Source organism: Melospiza georgiana, chromosome 10 (genome assembly GCF_028018845.1).
Source record: "Melospiza georgiana isolate bMelGeo1 chromosome 10, bMelGeo1.pri, whole genome shotgun sequence".
Classification (NCBI taxonomy): domain Eukaryota; kingdom Metazoa; phylum Chordata; class Aves; order Passeriformes; family Passerellidae; genus Melospiza; species Melospiza georgiana.
In genome coordinates this window covers 6,997,106-7,019,115 of record NC_080439.1, presented here as the reverse complement: position 1 = coordinate 7,019,115, position 22,010 = coordinate 6,997,106, and the positions used below count along the sequence as shown (strand labels likewise).

The following is a 22,010-nucleotide window of genomic DNA, read 5'->3' as shown; positions in this document are numbered from 1 at the left end:
AACTTGAGAGCTCAGAGCCAAGAAATTACACAATCTAGCAAATTCCAGGCGCTGGAGGTTTTCTGTGCTACTGAATATAGACACACTGGGTAGGACAGAAATTTACGATGAAATTGAAGCAGCTGCTCCTTTTAGCAGATGGGGAGTTTCAGGTTTGAGGCGGTGAAGTAGAGAAAAAAGCTGGATCCAAGATGATGCAGGTGTCTCCTTCAGGATTTAGCCAGGCCTGTTGTGCCAGTTTACAAGGTCAGAATTTTGCACGCACGGGCCGGTGCCAGATTTTTGCCTATATAACGGCGTCTTTGGCAAGCGTTGAAAAACGCTACTAAGCGCTACTACCAAGGCAGAACAAGAGTCTCCTGACATTTTCTGGGAATCACAAGAGATCACGTTCGCTCTCCATACGCAGAGCACAAGGTAGGGCCCGGTCCTTTCGCCGAAACCCGGTTAATCGCGGCCGGGAGCGCGGCGCTGCCGCTCCCGCTCCGCTCCGGGATGCGCCCGCGCCGGAGCCGCTCCCTGCGCGCCCCCTCCGCTTCCAGCCGGGGAGCGAAACTCGCGACCCGGTGCCACAGCCGGGTTTTGCCGGGTCCTGCCTCCGGGACGCTCCGATTTTTGCTGTGATGCTTAGCAGGTTTTTTGTGTTTTGTTTTGTTTTTTTTTTTCCGCTTTGTTTTGTATTTTTTTCTTTTAATGACTGCAGCGAGAGCCGCCAGCCCTGGCGGGGCGGTGGGGCCGGGGCTCCGCGGCTGCAGCGGGACCCGCCCGGCGGCCGCGGGGCTCCGCGCGTTCCCTGGATGCTGCGCGCTCCCCCTGCGGAGGGAGAGAGGGAGGGAAGAAGGGAGGAGAGAAGGAAGGAGGAGGAGGGAAGGGGGGCGGGAAGGAGGCCGGGGCTGCCGGCGGGAGGGAGGCGGGGGAGGGCGGCCGGGGCCGGGGCCGCCAGGCCGGGGCGGCTGCAGCGGGACGAGGCGCGGCGCGGGCGGGCGGGCGAGGCCCGGCAGCAGCGGCGGCCCCGCTCCGCCCCGCGGCTCTCCCCGCCCGGCCGCCCGCAGCCCTGCCCGGGTCCGCCCGCCTGCCCAGCGCCCCCGAGCACTGCCCTGGGCAGCGCCGGCACCGCCTCACGGGGGGAAACAGGCAGCGAGGCGAGAGGAGGGCGCCGAACAGCTCTGGCTTACTGAAACCAGTACACGAGCTGCCAGGACAAATTTTGCTATTTAGCCAAAAATAGCTCGTTCAGGCTTAGGCTTTTTTTATTTTTTTCCTTTTTGCTTTTTTTTTTCCCCCTTTTTTTTTTTTTTTTTTTTTTTTTTTCCTTTCTTGTAGTGGAGCGGCCGGAGCAGTGCCCCCCGCGCAGCGCGGAGCCGACTGCCGGCCTGAGGGCAGCCGGGGGCCGGGCAGCATGTACCAGGGACACATGCAGGTAAGCGGCCGCGCACCGGCGGCTCCGGGCGGGCTCCGGGGAACGCGGCTCCGGGAAGTTTCGGTGGGCTGAGCGGAGGGGAGATGCCACCCTGGCACTGTGCAACAAGTGACCTGGTGCGGTGTGACCGTAGCGCTCAGGGCCGGAGGGAGCGGCGTGCCCGGGGCTGGCGCTGCTCGGCGGGGGTGGATGGCAAAGGGGTTCTGTCAACTTTGTAACTAGGTGAAGTTCTCTGTGTGTTTTTCCGTGTGCGATGCCTGCTTGTTCAAACAGATTCAAGGGAGTATTCCAGGGCAAACATTGTTATGGCATGCTTTAAGTGACACATGTCTCCTGCCATCCTCTTGATGCATCTCTTCCTGTATGTCAAGTGAAGGGCAAACAATAAGGGAAAAGACAGAGCACTTGCTTTGCAAAATCTGCAAAGGTTTCACAACACACTCAAACTGTCGATTTGCTCAGTGTGTTGTGTTTAAAGGGGATGGATTTCTAGTCCTCTCTCCCCACACGGGATGAGGATTAATTTTGCTAAGCTACGGAATGACTTTGTAGAATGAATTCAAACACATGGCAAAGAGACTTCAAGATTTTAGGCAGAAATCTTGTCTGATGATCCTACTGATCTGTTGCCTTGGCAGAATACACCCCTCCCTGATAAAAACATTCCACTGCCTTGGACCTGATGGCTTTAACCTTGACTCCCGCTCTCCTTCACATGGCTCTTCCTTGGAAAGCCAGGTCTGTTTTGAAGGAGGAACTATCAAAGTGGAGTAAAGGTTTTCATTGATCTCCCAGATTCATCCCTTTGCTTTGACCCAATCTGGCTTAGTGTTCACCGCCAGGAGCAATCCAATGCTTTTATCAGGCACCAGCCTTGTGTGTGGCGTTAGCACCGAGGCTGTTCAGAGGGGAGCTGCAGCCTCGGGAGGTGCGAGCTGAGCACTTGTGTTGGGTTTGCACAGCATTTAAACCCCGGCTGAGCGGCCTTGGGGACAGCAGGAGTGCCAGAGCCCGGGCTGGGCACAGTCCAGAGGAGTTCAGGCAGGACTCTGACCCAGCACTGCCTTCCAGAGCTGAATGACACCGGTTACTCTCTCGTGTTTGTGTTATCTGGTCGCAGCAGTGATAAATAATGTGACATAACACTGTTTGTAACAGGAGAGCAAACAGGTTTTAACAGGAGATGTAATCAATGCATGTTTACCGTTTATTTCTGATAATAAGGTTAAAACACAAAACCAGTCCTATAAACAGTGCTGCTGAATGGGACGTTGCCAAATAGGTATTTACATCCTTAAGAAAGCAGATGTTCTTTGCTGTGAGTGACATCTTGCAAGATTTCAGTAAACATATAGCAGTTTGTAAAAGGGAATCCAATGGAATCTTGAGGTGTCTCACAGCACTGTAAATTTTGTGAGTCATTAAAAGATTGAAGTCAAACTTGCAACAGGAAATAAGGTCAAAACATGCAAATATGTTGTGACTGATGTACACTTTAATTTTTTCTTTCAAAATACTTTTATTTTTTACCTCAATTAAATAAATTATACATATATATAAAGAAATTAAATAAATTATAACCAAATTCTCTTAAAAGGCATGTTGAAGTAAAAATTCTATTCCTGTTGAATACACTTAGATTTTTTAAAAACAAAAGCCCACCTCGGTTCATCGTCCAAACTTTTGAATACATTTTTGTCTTAACAGGAAGCATTAATGAGCTTCAGATAACATCTACAAAGCTTAAAGCCTTAGGAGAGATTTTCATGTTTAGTATATCCTTAATTAGATCCTTTAAGTGAGTCAGGCAAAGACAATAAAAAGCTAATTTCTTTGCAATGAGATGATCTACTGTAATGTTGATTAAACCATGTTAGAAAATAAGCTAAGTTACCATACAAATACATGTAAAATAAAAAAAAGAAAAATGTCAGCACATTTTAAGCATTATAGGTTCTTTCTTACTATCCAAGACTTCTTCTAAGACTTTTACTAATTTAGGAAGAGCTATTTGCTATTACCTAAAATAAGGTGAACCATAAACCCATCCCAGTTTGGGTGGATCAAGTCAGACACATAGGTCAGCACCCTGGATTCCTAAGCAAAAATGATCTGATTTTTAAAGCACTGAGCCCTTAATAGAACTTACAGTTCTTGAAGAGAAGGTGTTTAGCTGGGTAAACTGCACTGGGTACATCCAAATGCAAAATGATGGGCCAATATCCAACACCTGATCCTGAACGCCTTAGAGCAATCGCTTTTCTGAAATTATTGGGGTTAAATGTAGGATCTGATTTAGAATTCCAGTAGTCATTCCCTTTTTGCTATTCTGTTCTCAGATATAAAAGTAAAATCTGCAGAATTAATTCCGTAGTCCCCTTATTTTAAAAGAAGCTTGCAGAGCCCCTGTTTCACTAATAACCTGCTGTAACTCAGCTAATTCTTGGAATATTTCTAAAAGGGGAGAACCTTAACAACCGTAACAAGGTAATAAGCATAATTACAGAGATTGGGGTTTTACCTCTCTTGGAGAGGCATCAATCATTATCAGCTTCAGTGGGGAATTTCTGACTAAGCTCAGTAAATTGTGCAAGTGTAGATGAAATATACTTTGCATTTAAGCTCTGCTGAAGTCCATCACCGAAAGTACTTAACCACATCAGGCCATAATGTGTGTATCTCTTCTTAATTTTTTGTTTACAGTACAGATTAGGTTTGTTGTTTGGTTGTTTGTTTTTTGTTTTCTTTTTTTCCCAAAAGCCGGAAAATCACTTTGTTTATTCCAAAGACCTAGGTTTAGATTTTTTTCTTACTGGTTTCTAAGTGAAGCCTCACAACACAGGAATACTAAAGAGGTCCTAAGCTAAAATTCCAAGGGCAATTTAAAACATCTAACAGGAAGGTATGTCCTGCCTTCACATTTCCAAGTGCCTTTCTGTAGGATTTGCTTTTGCCATCACCTGTGCAGCACATCCATGAGCAGCACTGGGATGCAGGGAAGTGCAGCGCCACGGGAGCTCTTTCAAAGCTGTCTCGCCATCCTCATGAGATTAAGCCTTTGATTTCTCCACGTTTGCTGGCTGGGTTTGCACAGTGACCTCAGGGACTGCCCTGGGTCCCGAGGCAGCAGCTGCCCCTCCTGAGCCCTGGGGGTGAGGCTTCTGCATGAGAGAGAGAACTTCAGATGAGATGCACGGGTTGTTTGTCCACCAATGTACAACCTCAGTTATGTAAGGAGTCCTGTTTAATTCCGTAGATGTAGGCTCTGACAGGATGGAACCTGATGGATACAGGAGCACACCCTGGGATTCACAGATAAGGCAGAAGAGCCAAGTCTAAATGCTAAACTGTACAGGTGAAAGGGAGTATTTGTCTCCCAGGATTGTGTGTGCAATCCTGTGTGTGTGGTTTTCCATCTTCAACAGAGGGAAGCAGAACACAAGCTGAGTTCAACCCCCAATCACTGCTCTCAAATTGCTGTCATTTTAACAACCAGTTATAAGATGTTTTAAAGTCTTTACAGTATATTATAGATCTGGTGCCAGTCCTCCTGTTGACTTCTATGAAAGTACTATAAATGAACAGGGGGCAAATTTCAGTCACAGAATGGGATTTGCACAGCATTTGGCTTCCTATGAAATTCAAAATAAATGCTTTCAAAACTGTTTGCCCTGATGCTGTATTTAGTCAGCCTTCCCCAGCACAAATGCTTGAACAGAAGAAGTGCTTTGCCAAATGTTGGCATGGGGTTTTATATATGGCAGTGTTATGTTTTGAGATGGCTTAATTTAGACAAAGCAGAAATCTTGACCACACAGGGGTATCAGAATTCCTCTGGCACTTTTTTGCAGGAGCAGCCTTGTTAGTCAAGATGCCTTGGCCAGGTTCCAGATCAGATAGTTTGTCTCCTAAACTTTTAATTGCATAGGCAATCAGCTTCATGCCCTTAATTCTTGTGTTGTGATATTTAACATTGTGCCATTGGCATTTCCTGTTTACATGAAATGATCCCTATTAATATTCCCATCTAATTTCAATTTGTCTAACACACACCTATATGTTTTTAGAGGGTCTACAAAAAATAAGTATGTGTACATGAAAATTCTTGCAAGTTGGAACCTCAAGGGCTTCACATTTTTAGTGGGCATGAAAAGTATTGCTCAATATTTTATAAAAGGCATTTTTGCACTGATTTCTCAACATTTAAGACACAGCTAAGTCACTGAGGAAAGGAAAGCAGAACAATCCCAATATGAACTGCAGATGCAAAGCCCATTTTGGTTTACTTGGAAACTTATTACAAATATTTCAACAATGTTGGTGACACTGCTACCTAAAATAAATAAACCCCAAGCTATTAAACAGTTGTGAATAAAAAGAAATAAGTAATGTGCATTTTTACATTTATAAAATGGCCCACAAAGAATATGCACAGTGTAAAATTCAATTCAATGCTAAGTTGAATCTTTGCTCAGCTGTTAATACCAACATAAACTTAATAAGTTCAAGCTACAAAATTTTAAAAATCTGGGCACATGGCTGGAATCTTAACTGATCTCTAGTGGTGTCTATGAATCATAACTGCTATCCTACATAAAATTACATTATGATAAGCTGATAATATTTTATTATTACAACTCTTTTCTAAAAGTACTCACAGCACTAGGGAAGTCTTTATGGTGGTATGTTTTCCATTTTGCCGTGATATTTTCCAGTATTTCAGTAGCAGCCCTACCAAGTTTTGAACAGCAGATTATGAACTGCTTGTAAATTGAAAAAAGGTAAAACTAATGAGCTCACTTTCATAGAATGAAGTTAATTCAAAGAAAGTAGATGATAAATTGCATTTGGCAAAGGCACAGACTGAGACTGTAAAAATTGTGAGCATTTGCAATGCTGGTAGAGGAAGCGTTGCTTGAAGCTGTTGAGTGGTTTTATAAGAGCATAGTAGAAAATCTTGCAAAGGCTCAGAAATTCTTGGCTCATGCTGTATTTTTACTGGATGTAAATTAGGAAGAACTTTTACTAACTAACTAAGGATCCACCCCTCTATTCTGGAATTAAATTCATTCAGAAAATAGAAAAACAACAGCCCCTACGTAGTCCCTGTCTTACATTAATATCTAAACCCAGTATATAGCTTTCACCAAAGAGGCACTGTTTACTCAAGAACCATGCTGTACTTTATCTTTTTAATCTACCACTATTGTCACAATTTACTATGCAAAGGAGGAGGATAAAAGTTGGGATAAAGTCTACCAGCTCTATCAGGATGAATTGTTCTAATAGAACAGGCAAGAAAGGATGGAAAAAAAAATTAATGCAGAAATTTAGAGTTTAAAAAATGCAGTCTCATAACTTGGCTTTAGATTATTTTGTAATTTATAACAATATTGTTTCTAAGCAAGCTTTAAAAAAGGGGGCATTGATGTACAAACCAGGTCCATTTAAAATCCTCTGTCCAGCTTGATTTGCTACTCTTTTTGCAAATGTTGAAAATGAAAAAGGTAAAAGCATTGAAATAGTGCTTAGAATTAATCTACCCAGCATACAAAGTACGTACTAATTGTTTGTATCACAGAATCTAATTTTGCACAGTCTGCCTCAGAAACAGGTGATGCAAAACTGAGAGAAACACTTGTCTACCAAATTAGAGTAATGGCATGTAAACTAGGAGGTGACTTTCTGTAGCTATGGATTTTCATCTTTGTCCAGTAATATTTCTAATAAAATGCCTAAGGATCATAAATACCAAATTCAGCAAATATTTTCTGCCAGGTTAGAATTATTATAAACAGTCTAACGTTTCATTGCTCTGCTCTCAGGCTTTTGAAGTTCTGAGTCATTGGTACATTAGTTTTACTTCCAGTGGTTTATTTGCATATAAATAAAGTAAATTCTAAAATATCAAGTAAGTGAAACTCATTATATGCAATGGAAAAAAAAAATCCATGTCTCATCAGTTTACCCATGCCCAAAAATACAAATCACAGCTCAAAGTTTAATGCTAGCCCCTGAATGGATTTTCCCAAAGTTTGCACAATTAATCATGTATCAGCATTGCTGCAGCTCCTCTCAAAAAAAAAAACCATTTTGTGCCAAACTTCTTTAGGTTGGCATAGTGGATGTAAGCATTAAGTTTTCTTCCTCTACTTCTCCATTGCCTGTCACGACACTCAGATTTGCCACTGCTGCTCCTCTCACTGTCCCGTTTGCTGATTTTCTCCTCCTTGCTGCAGCTTGAAGGCTTTCATGAGATGTTTTTCCCCCTGCCACGGTTGTCGTGTTTTCCCTGCTGCTGCCCAGGGCAGGGCAGCCCGATCACCACCCCTGCAGCAGGGGCTGGGTCCCCTCTCAGCCCCACTTGGGCACAGAGCAAAAGCGTTCCACAGCCAAGTTCTGCTCTCTGAGCAGTGGGTCACTCACATCATTAGAGAGAGGTGAGCTGGTGGTGGAACATTTGCCACCAGCAGAGCTCCCTCTTCACAAGCTCAGTGAGGATTAGGAAGCAATAGGGGACTCCCATGAGAAGGGAGGTAGCCAGCTTTAAAAAAAAACACCTGAATTTTATCTGTTTGCAGGGTAGCCCTGTGCACGTAAACCTCACTTTTCTCACATGCTTCTCTGTTTTGGCAATCCCTAGGGGAAGAGAGCCACACTAAATAAAGTGTTTGTGAGTTTCTCTGTAAAATGTGGAACACTCTACTGCTTCACATTCACTTGTCTTAGAGCAGTCTGCTTCATTTGTGTTCATGTTCGTCTCATATAATTTCCTTTTTATAACTCTTACCCCAATGTGGATGTTGAATACAAGTTACAAACACTTTTGGACAGCATTTTTTAATAAAATATGCATTTAGAACAGAGTAACACCTAGTGTACATTTAGAACAACAGCAAAAGCATGTGTGATAAGGAAAGTGCAATACAATGAATTTAGACAAATTACCTTCCTTGATTACATTAGGACTTTGCTGTTTTGAGGTACATAAAAGAAATTTAGATGCTCTTGTCCACTGACATTTAAAAATGAGACCTTCAGAATCATTTTGACATGCATTTACTATCAATCATTTGGCTTTATAGACTTTAATCATTTTCAAAAGCTGAGGAAACAAACTTTAAAATTTGCCTCACCAACAATAGAGCCAGCTGTATCTTAACCTTTATATCAGTGTATCTAATTTGAAATTAGACTGTTGTAAAAAACGCAGTAATTTGCTTGCATGTCTTTTTCATGTTAATTTCTGTCTTCCCAATGTCACCAGTCGGGTTCAAAGCTACAGTGTCAAGCAGTGAATACAGAATTTCCTGGATAGGGGTAGGAAAGCTGTCACAAAATGCATTTTCAAATTCAGCATTTTCTGACTAGTAGTGTATCAATAAAAGATCCAGGAACTCTTACTCACTGTTAATTAAAAATCAATTGAGGGGGAATACTTGCCCATTTAAGCTTAGCCTGAAATACAGAAATATGATTCTCAATAAGTAATGCTGAATATTAGAGTTTAACTTCACAGAATTTCCTGTGGTCAATTTTGCTAATATTAATGTAGGAATAAACAAAGACTATAGTCATAAATAGAAGTTTTTTGAATATTTCTGAGTATTATGTAAAACTGAGTGTAAACATCACATTTTAATAGGTTAATAATCTGTCAGAACCTCTTAAAACTGAAAAAAATAATATTTTAAACAAAAGAACAGATTAATATTATTTATGCTAGGTAGGAGATGGCCTTAGCCCTCAATATGGCCTTGGACACCATTGTTCTAGGAGTAATGGCAGAAATGTGACAGAAATGATTAATAAAATAAAAAATACAGCTTGACATGTGTCTCATCAAAGTGACAGGTTATTTCTGCTGTCATTCATGGAAGTTTAACAAGGAATATAATTTTCCAGTTGCAGGCTTGAGATGTAGATGACATCTTTCATCTTTTGCTATTTGTTGTCTAACACTCCTTTTAAGAACCAGGACAATTTTAAGAAGGCTTTGAAAAAGGAACACAAGAAAGAATGTATAATAAAAGAAAGGGGGAAAATCATGATGTACAACAGAGAAAACAATGCAAAAGTATGGGAACTAGGAAATAAGTGGATGCTGGTTTTGTTCTGAACACTTGATATTATCACTCTACCCAATCCAGGTAATGCACACAACATGGCAAGTTATATACAGCTGGAAGAGATGCAGAGGATTGCCTGAACCTGTGCAAACAAAAGAAATCATAATTATTAGAAGACAGGTAGATACTACATGGAAACAGTGAGAGAACAATAATCCATGTAATACTCACAAAAAGGGATTACATGCTGTTCAGGAAGGGCAGAAAAACAAAGGTGTTGGTTGTATTAAGAACCTGGACCCAAAGAAAATGAGCAAAAAATTTTTAGAAGATTCACAACTAATATTTTCAATTTTTTATATTGTTGAGGTTATGCCTTAATACAGAGTGTGGAGAGCACACGGAGGATGAAGATAGTCCCTCATATGCAGAAGGAAAAAGTTGCCTAAAGCAAAGCTTATTTAGATCTTAGAAAAATATTAACGTATATTAAAACAATCACTGGAAGTTTTTTGGTTATCTCATGAAAAAGTGGGAGGAGAAGTAAAACGTACTCAAAGTGGCATCTGCATTATGGATAACCTAATTTATGGTGCAAAACCAAAATGTTTAAGAGGGTATAAATTCTTCAGCTATTACAAATGTGTTATATTAAATTGGAGACTTGATAGAAAATATGTTATAGTCTAGTTACAAATGTGAACAGAACAACATAAAGTATACCAGATTTAAGATAAGGTGAGAAAAATGGTAAGACAGCTAGCAGCCCAGATACCCATATGGCTATCTGTAATCTTCAAGGTTTTAGGGAACAGATTTCAAGGAGAGCTAAACAAACCTAGACCAAAAAAAAAAAAAAAAGAATTTGTCAGGAAAACATAATGTCAGACTAACCTGACAGCATTTTCTGTTATCATAGCTGGGTTTTAGGCAAGAGAAGTATAACTGGCATGATCTATATGATTTTTGGTAAGCATTTGTTATGGTGTTACAAAAGAAATTATTATTGAAGTTGGAGAAAGTAAAGAATAGCACTAAATCTGTAAAGAAGGCAGGAAACTTGTTCATGGGGAAATGAAAAATAGAGCACTAAAGGAAGGACTGTCAGGCTGAGAAAAGTTTAAGAGGCAAGGATTTTGTGGATCACTGTTGGAAGTAGTTTTTTCTGATGTTTCATCCACAAACACACAAGAAGCAGGAAGATGGTGACTGCATTTGTTGATTACTCAGGGCTGGAAAACATTGTCAATATTGGGAAACATTCAGTACTGCTGAGCTGCAGTCACCACACAGAGGGACCTGTCTGTACTTCAGCAATAAAAATACAATTTCATTTAACACTATCATCAATAACAGAAAGCCTACCCTAAGCCATGGACTATCATTTAGAAATTACTGAGAAGAACGACTTGCACACACATAATGACTGCAAGTTGTCGATAAAATACATCCATAAAAAAGACAGATGCAGATCTAGTTTTAGAAGAGTTTTTTTTCCAGAATAGTCAGGAAAATATCAGTGCCAGTTGACAATGCCAGCAGCAGATTTTCAGTTGAGAATCTTGTACAGAAGAGAGGCATGGAAACGGCTCCAAAGAAGGATGATCAAGGAGAAGGGAAAGTCTATCTTGCAAGAAGAGACCAAAAGATTTTGGCTTATTTCATTGAGCAGAATGACAGCTCAGCAGGACCATAATCACAGCATGTAAATGCATCAGGGACATAAACACCAGATATGGAAAAAACTAAATTAGCTAAGAACAAAACTGGCACGGAAACAAATGGATATTAACCAGCTGTGAATAAATTTAGGTTGGAAATTAGAAGAAAGTTTCTGATCATTAGAGCAATCAAGACTTCCAATAGCCTTCCAACTGGAATAGTGGAAGCAAAAAAAAAACATTACTTTTAAGATGAAACACAGTCAGTTTCTGAAAGATTTGGTATGACATGCTGCCTATGAGACCAGAAGATTGAAGCTCCAAGGAAGGAACAGCACCTTCCTTGTCTTAACAGAATCACAGAATGGTTCAGGTGGATCACCTGGTTCAGGTGGACCACAGTGGATCATCTGGTGCTACTTCCCAGCTCAAGGAGGGTCATCCAGAGCACATGGTGCATGATTGTGTGCAGATGGTGCTGGGGTGTCTCCAGTGATGGAGACTCCACATCCTCTCTGGGTAATCTGCTCCAATGCACAGTCACTGCAAGGAAATTTCTTTCTAATGTTCAGGTGGAACTTCCTGTGCATCCATTTCTGCTCATTGCCTCTTGTTCTGTTGTTTGGCACCATCAAGAAGAGCCTGGTGCATCCTCTTGACCCCCTCCCTTTAGATATTTATACAAATGAATGAGGTCCCCTCTCCATTGCCCCTCTGAAGTTCTCTTCAGAAGCCTTTCAGAAATTGCATTCTCAAATTTCTGTGACTTCAGCAGAAACACACCCCGAGTCTGGTTCAGAAAAACCAAAATACTCAACATCAAGGAGTCAAAAGTCTTCCTGTTACAGCTGTGGAAGGTTGGACTGCATTCACAGTTTGAGTAACCTCCTGCTAGGAGACCCACACAGGCAGTGACAAATTTGTACCACTTTGCCAAGTCCAAAACATTATTTTGAGTAGAGCTGAGCACTAAAGTTTGAATATTCTCTCTGCCAGCTTTCTTATCAAGTCTCCCACTCTGCTGAACTCATGTTTTGCTTCGTCTAAAACCTTTACAATCAGAGGAAATGTATTTCCCCCATACAGCTAAACTCAATGGCTCGTGTTGGAGACATTGAAGCCTTTCACCACCTCGTATTCATGTGGGCACTGAGGGCTGGAAATCACCAGCTGTGTCAACATTGTGTAACAGGATGCTTAAATGTATTTCAATAAAGCCAAATTTTGTGTGCATGAGGATATAAACTAGAACCTGTCAGAACCAGCAGTGATATTTTCCCTGACACTGGCTGAGTCAGGACTAAGCTCTTTTTCCATACTACCACCAGCTCACTTTTCTCTCCTGAGCTCCAGAAACAAATGCATTGGTTATTATTTAGAGCATGTGGTCTTAAATAAGAGAACTCTGTTTTCTGTTTTGCAGTCCTAGTCAGAAAAAACTGCTGAACTCACTTTGGACAGTTCTTTTGGAAGGGATCACAAAGCCACATCTTAGTGTCAGTGCTCCTTCCCTGTACTGAGTCAGAAAATTACTTCTGGATTGATTCAGACTCATAAAGGTATCTCAGGATCTGATTTCTGGAGTTCCTGTCCCATCTCATCTCTGTGATTTGCATCCCACAATGTATCAGGGAGACAGACGTCCCTGAACACTCCATCACAACCTGATAACATCACTGCGGCCTTGCAGCTCTTGGTCATTATCAGTTCTGTGCTCTAGCGTACTGAGCATCACTCTGCTACTCAGATCTTAGAATTTCAAGACTCACACCAGCAAAAGAGTTTGCAAATAGGTGAGATCACTGGATTTTGGCTAGACAAAGATATGCAAAAGCATATCACTACATTTACTGAGTAGAGGAATAAGTTTTTTTTTCCTGCCATTACACAAAAAATGAGTATTTTTTTCCAAAGTGTTTTATAGTTGTCAAAGAGAAAGCAAATTTCACTGCCTTTTTCTCAAGTAGTCACTGACAAATACCAGAAATAAAAATTCAAATAAAACTTCAAATAATTTAAGATTAATTCTTTTATTTCACTTGGGACACATCCTTAGCCATGTGATTTTCATTTTATTACAGTGTCAAAAAGCAGCTGTGAGAGGGGCCAGGCAGTTGACGCACATGGCCCCAGGTGCTGGAGCACTTCACTGGGAGGAGGAATCTGCCAAAGGCATCCTGAATATCACTGTGGTCACCAGCTGCTTTAACAGCTGGGATAAATCTCAGCCTGCCCCGTGGGCAGGGGATGTGTACGTTCACTTCACCCTCTTTTCTCAAGCTGTGTTAGGAATGACAGTTTCAACAAAACCTGCTGTTAAAAGACCACGGCTTTAGCTTTAAGTTGTTCTCAGCTCTGAACACAGTTGTTTGTCATTAGACTGTGTGAGCTGTAGGCTGCTGCTTGTAGAATCCCAGACCAGCTCTCCAGGGAGCATCAACAATCTCTCAAAAAAGGTAATAAGGAAAGATGTGTACTTGGAACTCAATTCCCTAGGGATTCTTGTTTAGGAGGAGAAAGGAGTCCTGAGTTCCTTCTTCCTCTTTAGGCTGCACTGCCTTTAGAGCTATTACTACTAATGATACCAAAAATTACCTGTAGTGGATCTTAGAGATGGAAAATCAAATCAAATAGATCTTGAGTGGAATAGATCACTGCAAGCTGCTGAGCTATACCCCGCCCTGACATCTGCACAGTCCCTTTGAGTTCAAGGGATGATACAGATGTAATTAGAAGATAACCTGATGGAAGATATTAATAACAAAAGCTAAATAAAATAATGTCATGGATTAATATCGAGAAGCTATTTAGGAATAAAGGATTTTTTTTCACAAAATGCTAAAATAAAGAAACCATTAAATCCAATCATTTTAAGACAAACCTACATTGCTTTTTTAGGAAAAAGAGAACGAACAGAGGGCACTGCTGCCAGCTAGGTGTTTGTTAATTTTTCATGTGAATTTATTGCATATGTAAGTGATTGAATTAGTAGCACTGACAGGAACCCAGGCACGGTAAAAGCTTCCTGCTACTGACACAGCAGTGCTCAAGCTGTGCACTCCTGACCATTAGCAGCCCTGCTGTGGGAGCCTGAGCCTGGCTCAGCCCGGGCTGCAGAGCTGCCTGGAACGGGACCGAGCCCTCCGGAACCAGGGCTAGCATGAGACCACTGCACTCCTCTAGATTAATGACCTCATTTGGACTCTGATGCCAGGCTCCAGGGAAGAAGGTCCAGTGCAAGCTAATATGCTGCCAAAATACTGCAAGGTAAGTTTGGGGGGGGGGAAATTGTTAGGAGGATTTTGTGTTTTGTGGTAAAGAGACTGAATGCGGAAGGGAGTCAGAAACGGGCGGCTCGCAGGAGAGAGCGTAAGCTTAGTTCAGGAATCAGAATGTTTTCTCACCTTTGAGAAAAGAAAGTCATTTCCAAACACTCAGAGGCTGAGCAGCGAGATCTGGATCTTCTGTCACCAAGCAGTAGATTGCTTCAGAACAGCGAGGCTTTGAGAGCAAACTGGGGGAATATAAATTGCACATATAATAATTTAAGCATGCCGGTGTGTTGCCAGATATTACCATCTAAAAGGAATATGAGTATCATGGCTGCTGTGAAGTCCTTAGGGAGTCTCATAACCTTTTGGGAACCCTTTCCTCCTCCCCTGCAATGTATTAACCTTTTGACCACGTCGGTGCTTAGAAGTACATAACGAAATGGTACATGCAGACAGATACAGTTGGGAGAGGTAGGAACAAAACATCAGGGATGCAGGATGTTGTGTGAATTCTTTATCAAAATCTCATAGCCAAGAATAGATACAGAGCTAAAAAAAAAAAGGTATTTCTGATGTATTATGAATGTGCAGATGAGCGGCGATGGAAAAACATTTCATGGCTGTCTTACAAACTCTGTTCCTGTAGCGTCAGATTGTGACAACTGAAAGGAGCAAAAATGAGCTTTTTGTACAAGTAGCACTGCTGGATTTAATGGTGCTGCTAATGGAGTAAGATTTTTCTTGGAGTAAGGGTGCCATAAACCAGCCCTCAGCCACCACTTCCTGTTTACTTGTGGTTTATTCTCTAGAGCAAATCCAAGTGTCTCTCACTGCAAATTTCTACTCGTTACAAAAAATAATTCTTGTTTAGTATTTTCCTTTTCATACCATTAATCCTCATGGAGGGCTTTCTTTTCTAGTCACTCATTTGACATGTGGAAGAATGAATGAATGAACTGTTCCTTGATTAAAGTGGTACTCTGCTTTACTCTGCTGAGAGGTAGAGCTTCACTTAACATGTTCTTTTCAGTAGGTCTAGACAGCCACTTCTAAAATTTCATTTAGATATCATTTGTAATTAATTTGAACAATCCTAGTCACTTAGTAAAGTTGCTTCAATACTTTCCTTTTTATTGAAAGTTATTTCACTGCTGCAAGCAAGGTATTTTATTTTATGATTTTCCATATGGTTGGTCCCAAAGGAGAAAACACAAAAGAGTTCCAAATTAAATTCTAATCCAATTTAACAACAGCTGTAAGGGAAATGAAGATATATTAGCTACTCTAGAACCTCAGCCTCCTGGAAAAATGAAAAATGAAGCTGATCATCCCAGAATTTTTACTAGTTTGAGTTTTCTTATACAAATGTATATACATTTCCTATTCCTATATACAAATGTACAGTGGGCAGCTAGAGACAAAACTAGGCAGAAGCTCCCATTGAACTATGACATTGTACCATTTAAAAGACTGTAAATATACCCTGTGATGCATAGCTAATAGCAAAACCAGCAAATGTTTTTGACATTTGGACCAGACTTGAAGTTACAAAAAAAAATTTGTGTTCCAACACCTTGACAGATTTTGAGGCTGGGAGGATCTATTTATTGACCTGCCATGTGAACTGTAACATAATACAGGCTGATGGACTTCACACACTTGACACAATTGATCTTGAACATCATCATTTGAATGGGAGCAGCATGTGCTCTGGAAAAGCATTTATTTTAAGCTTAAAGATTTAAGTGATACAAAAATCCACTATCACTTGCTCAAGGTACTCCTGCAGTGATTCTCCAGACTCTTTGAAGTATTCTCAGCATCAACAAAATATTTGTTTCGTACACACACAAAATACATTAGAAACTACCTTAGAGTAATGTAATAAAGCAGATAATATTTTTAGAATTCTCAGGTAAGCTGTGTTGCAATGTAAAGTCTTGAAATTACATTTATAGCCACGAAGCATGCAGCTGACTCAGGAGCTGTGCAAACAAGCACACAAAGAATCAGTCAGAAGAGCTTTCTTGTTCCCACTCAGTTTTCCAGTTCACTTGCAGTGGTTGAAAGTGGCACTTGGAGGAGTTAGAGGGAAAACCCTCAGGGCATCAGCAGCCTCCTGCTGTACAGGGCACAAAATGAGCTCACAGTGTAAAAGTGTCCACTGCCTCTGGAGGAGCCAGGATTTCACCTCCAGTCTTGTGGGAGGGAATTCTGATCAACTCTTAGGAAACAGCTGGGTCATGTAACAGGAGAGCTAATCTGCGGAGAAAATATAAAATCTATTCACATCTGTATCAGGAGTGGTTATCTCTATATTGCAGTAGGCAAAATGAGGTCTTACCTCCTCTGAGGTGGTTTGATCATCTATTTTAGCATTTTCTGAGAAAGTTCTTGCCAATGAGGGGTTTTACAGTCCAATTAACACAACAGGGAGTGACAGTCTGTAAGCCTGGAAACAGTTCTCCCTAACAGTGATGTGGACAAGGCTGCAGATAAGAAACTCCTCTCTTATGCATGGAAAGGTAATAAGGTTATTCAACCAGTTGCAAAACATGGAAGAACCATTTTTACCCACACTAAGAGTGGAAGAAAAAGACAAGGAAGTTTGTACTTGTCAGGGAAAGAAATAGGTTACCATGTGTCCTGATTTGGGAAGAAGAATAATCAATATTTAAAGACACTGAACAGACTAGAGTTGGAGACAATCCTCTATCCAGGAGAATGTCAGAAGCCAAGAAAGGACCAGAGGGAGGCTGAAAGGGGAAATTGCACTGTGCTGGTAAATCAAGGTAATGATCAACACAGGTCAGAACAGCAGAAGCATTGACTCCACCACTAAGCTATCATTTCCCTGTTCAGTGGAAATTACATACAATATCACCTACTGCCCTGCTTTATTTATGATAACCAAGCCAATACTCCCAGCACTTAAAACAATATTTCATGCTTTCCAGTTGCATTCTCTGGATTCATTTCTATCCTGTTAACTCATCAAGTCACCAGTTTCTTGGGCTAATTCCCTTCTCATTTCTTGGCATAAATATTAGTAATTTCTGTGAAACTAATACCAAAATGCAGTGCACTGATTTGGAAATGTTTTGTGTACACATAAAACAGAAATAGAGTGACCTTGCCTGAAAAGTACATTACTAAGTGCTTGAATATTTATCAGGACTAATCAGCTAAGAAATACTGAATTTCAGAAGCTTATATATTTCAGACAGTATATTTACTTCCTTTCACAGAAATTATTCAGTATCATTAATTCAAACCAAAATACATCTACCATATCTTTTTAATGCTGGATTAGGACTTAAGGGATGTTTTTATTATATCTTCATGACAGTATAAAGGCCAAAAAAAATTCCTTTTCAGAGACTCAGTAGATGAGTCCTCTTGTTTATGAAGCAAAGCCTACTTGTTTTATTTAGAACAGGCTCAGCAGAGTGAAATGAATCTCTGCCTGGATGCTGTCAGCCTGACTAAGCTAAATCTGTGCCTTACCTTGAATTTCTAACATTTTGACCAACAACTTTTTTTTTTTTCTCCCAGGTATTTTATTTGTATTTATCCAGCAGCAAAAGCTGATACTTAATAATTTGCTGACAAAATTGTGTGCCTGCACCTTTCCCTTGCAGCTGTATTTACCCAAAACAAAGCTATTCAAATGAGCCTTAATCAAGACACATCATTCTGCTCACTGTGTGAGCAAATCCACCCGGATCCCCTCAGTGGGAATGCCAGCAGTGAAGCCCCAGACAGGAATTCTGGCCACTTCTCTGACAGGGCAGACTGGATCCATTGGGATGTGGCGTTAATGCCACATTGAGCTGATTTAGGATTCACCTGGGTCCCCTGAGTACTCAGCAGGAATTTTGGTCCTCCTGTGCCTGTTGAGCCATTCTTGGAAGCTGATGGAGGAGCTCCTTAATGCTTGACCCTTTGTTTTGGCAGCACAGCTCTTCCAGAGTGTCCCTCTGGGTCAGTCTGTGTCCTGCCCTGTGACCAGCTCCACAGTTCCACGTGGAGAGCAGTGTCACTTGTTACCTGGAAATTCCCAGGGAAAGATAATCTCTTTTTAAAGCTTACTTTAAATACAATTAGGGTTGAAATTACAGTTTTAAAATACTATGATAAAGTAAAAGCTTTATCAATAGCTACAGAGTGCCAGGTGTTTTGCTTAAGGGAGTGCCTGTCTCCTACATGCCATCCATCAGTGTTATTTAAATAACATTTTGACAGCTCAGCATAGCAGGTTATACTGAAGAGTTTTCACAGGAGCTGAATGGGATATGTTAATAACTCAGACAGGCTGTGAGGTGTTTGTGATTCCCAGTATGTCAGACTTGTTGGATTCTGCCAGGCTGCCCCGTGTAACTCAGTCACAGCTAACTGCCCATGGCTGTGTGTGAGTTAACAAGACACAGATGTTCTTAAAAAAAAAAACACTTTACGTGTTCTTTTAAACACTTATACTCCACTTTCACTCCATCACCTCCCACAAAAAATAGTGTCTAAAGTGCCTTCTGTGTGGAGTGGCTGTGAGCTGGAGTTAATTCAGTGCCTGAGACTTACCAATACATCAAACAGCATGGAAAGAAATAGCAAATTTCCAATGGCTCCAACAAAACAGCTTGAACACCCTGCCATGAGACACAACCTTTTATCTTTTCACTTGGAGCTGTGGATCCTGTATATATTGTGCTCTAAGCACTAAGGAAAGATTAGAATGGGCAGGTGCCAGAGGGAAGAGAACCATTTTGTGAAACGTTCCAACCCTGAGCAGCAGCTCTCTGTGCCAGCCTGCAGCTGGGGGAGCTTTCTGCTCCTTGGCATCCATCTGCACATGGAGCTCGTGGCAATGAGTGGGCAAGGCCACAACTGCTGCAGCTCACACTGCAGAGCTGCACCCCTCTCAAACTTCTTAAAATAAATCCCTGTTTCTTTTATCAGTGCAGCAATCTGAAGTGCAAGTGTCTTGAAAGATTTCTGGCTTTATCTAAAATATGAAATGTATTTAAAGAATAAAGTTTTCGTGTAGAGCTGGGAAGATAATGTGAGCATGGTGGGAAATTAAGCTATTTGTGTAAGGAACCTTTTCCAGCCTGAGTGCTTCTGAACATGCTCAGCTCTATAGCCAGAGGTACTTGGGAAATGTGGCTTTAACTTTGTGACTAATCTCCAATGGCAGATTTAAGAATAAACTAGAGAAATCAATCAAAATCTGTTTCCACATGAAGTTTAGGTCATTTGTAAATAGAACTAAAGAACTTTTCTAAATAGGCTACCTGTATGACTAATGCTTCAGGCAGATAAATGCAGGATTAAACAGAATCATTTGGAAGGTCACAGAAAGAGACTGCAAAAAATTTCCATTCTCCCTTCCTACCAGACCTCTAATGGAAAAATAGTTTGTGTTGTTATAAAAATTTGTAGGACTGTAACCTCTACATAATAAGAGTACTCCTGTCCCCAGAAAATCAATAGGTGTATCTTCACTAGAGGTAATCACTAAGGCTAAAATTCTAAGTGCATTTTGGAAAAGCAAGCTCTTATTTATATATGTGCTTTTATATATGTAACCAGAAAAGTAAAATTAAAGAAGATCTATTATATCAGTCTAAAACTACCAGCAAACACCACAATATCGTCTCCAAAACAATTCTAAAAGTTATTCTTCTCTGTGTGTGGACTTTAATATTTTCTCATCAACCCCTCTGCCTTGAACATGAACTTTTGGTGTCATGCTGGAAGTTACCCCCTGCAGACCACAGAGCTGGCAAATCAACAGTAAATCCACATTTCATACCAATATTTATTGGTGTGTTGTCAGCTTGGCATACACCAAAGATCTTTTATTGGGATCCCAAGGTGTTTGAAGAGTGAGTCTCACTGGACACAAGGTTCACTGTGCCTGTAAATACAATCCCCTGTTCTCTATGCCTTAGTTCCTCTCTTTTATAAACACCTCAGGGACAGTTCCAACCCATCTGAGAGAGATAATCATGTGGTTACATTCACTGATGCCTGTCAAGTTCTTCTCTTAGATCCTTTGATATAATCTGAAATAATATCTCAAAATAGTGAGAATAATTAGCTACAACAATATAGCGAGTTATTTAGTTTTTAAGCCATAGGACAGGAAATACTAAATCTTGCACCATTAAAAGTTATTCAGGACATCCATAGCTTTAGTCCAAGATGAACATACATTCCCAGACTAAAAAAACCTATTGTTTCAGCACATCCAGAGGGTTATGTGGGAAAATAACAGCTCAACCTGTTAAGAAACAGTTCACATCAGCACTTTCTGCAGTGACCCAGCTACTTCATCTTAGTGAGCTTCAGCCTGTTTTTCTGGCTGGCAGTGGTGAGCAGAGATACTGAGGGAGAAAAACAAAATGAAAGTAGGGGTGAGACATTAGCTTGAGAACTGCAGAGGGAATGTCTCTAACTCCATTATTCCCAGGTTTGCAGGCACTCAGCAGTGGGCTTGCTTGTTTTCCACACATACATGCAACAAAAAAGAAAATCACTGAAGATTTAGTGTCTTTTGAAAAATACATGGGGAGCCTCAAGCTATTTAGTGCCTAACAGGAAAATTATTGCCAAATTTCACCCCAGCTGATAGATTTGTAGACAGATGGCCTCTATGCACTACCCTGTGGTCTCCTCCAAGTTGTTTTGGGACTCAGGCCCTTGGATCAGGCAAAAGAAGAAAGAGCTCTCTGGTTTTGTTGGTCTGTGGGTATGTTATAAATATGAGTGCCTTTATTTCTTCTATTTATCACCATGAAAACTGGATTTCACAGTGATGTGCCTGTTGCTGGGTTCTACAAACAGCCATCCACTGCCTCCAGAATCCCACTCAATAATGCTGCCTTTTCCTTCAGTGTGTTCCTTCCCTCTTCCAAACACCAGTGCCTGAAAGAAACATGGCATTTGCAATTCCAGAAAGCCCATGCCATGTGTGGATGAGGCTGAAAACTCCAGCAGTCCCCCATGAGGAAACTATCTGACAAATTCATGCTTTTGGAACACACACCACTTTGTGGTCAGAAGTTTAATCAAATGTCCAAGTCACATTTTCCATTGCAAATCCTAACATTGCTGCCTCCTCATTCTGATGCTCCAGTATTCTGCAACTGTCCATGAATCTTCCTGAAACACATTGTCTGTCTGCTTTAGAAGTGGTGTTCAAAAACACCAAGTCATGGAGAGCAATCCTGAGCTGTGAGCAGAGAAAGCAGCATAACATGCAGCGTTTTCCCACCTCTCAGGTTTAGGAAGCAGTTATATTAAAGCAGCCTCAAAGAGCTTTCAAGCTTCATTTTTCAAAATCTAGCCTTTTTTTAAAATAATAACTCATACATGGCTAGCAACCTCCAGGCAGTAATCCTGAGCACGGAGTCAGAGAAATTAGGCTAAATGCTGTTGCCCCACAGGTTTTATTTATGCTGGTAAAAGGTCAGGGAAGGGCCTGGATGCTGGGCTGGAATAATTTCTGCAGGGCTGCCATAATGGCCCCTGACAGCCTTTCACCCTCTGTTAGCCCTGTGCAGCCTTCCAAGCAATTCCCAGGCAG

The 22,010-nt window shown here is 41.0% G+C and overlaps 1 protein-coding gene across 9 annotated transcripts in view; it reads left to right on the top strand.

Annotated features, from left to right (window-relative positions):
* Window positions 1–202: 202 nt before the first annotated feature.
* The window catches only part of PEX5L (peroxisomal biogenesis factor 5 like), a 102,521-nt gene continuing 80,713 nt past the window's right edge, over window positions 203–22,010 (top strand). For 8 of the 9 annotated variants that reach the window (XM_058031625.1, XM_058031621.1, XM_058031628.1 and 5 more), the window contains exon 1: window positions 1,048–1,420. In XM_058031625.1, coding sequence (XP_057887608.1) covers window positions 1,400–1,420 — 21 coding nt within the window. In that variant the 5' untranslated portion in view covers window positions 1,048–1,399. Of the gene's footprint in view, window positions 418–1,047; window positions 1,421–22,010 lie in introns of those variants that run through there. The other variant, XM_058031619.1, reaches the window with a different exon arrangement.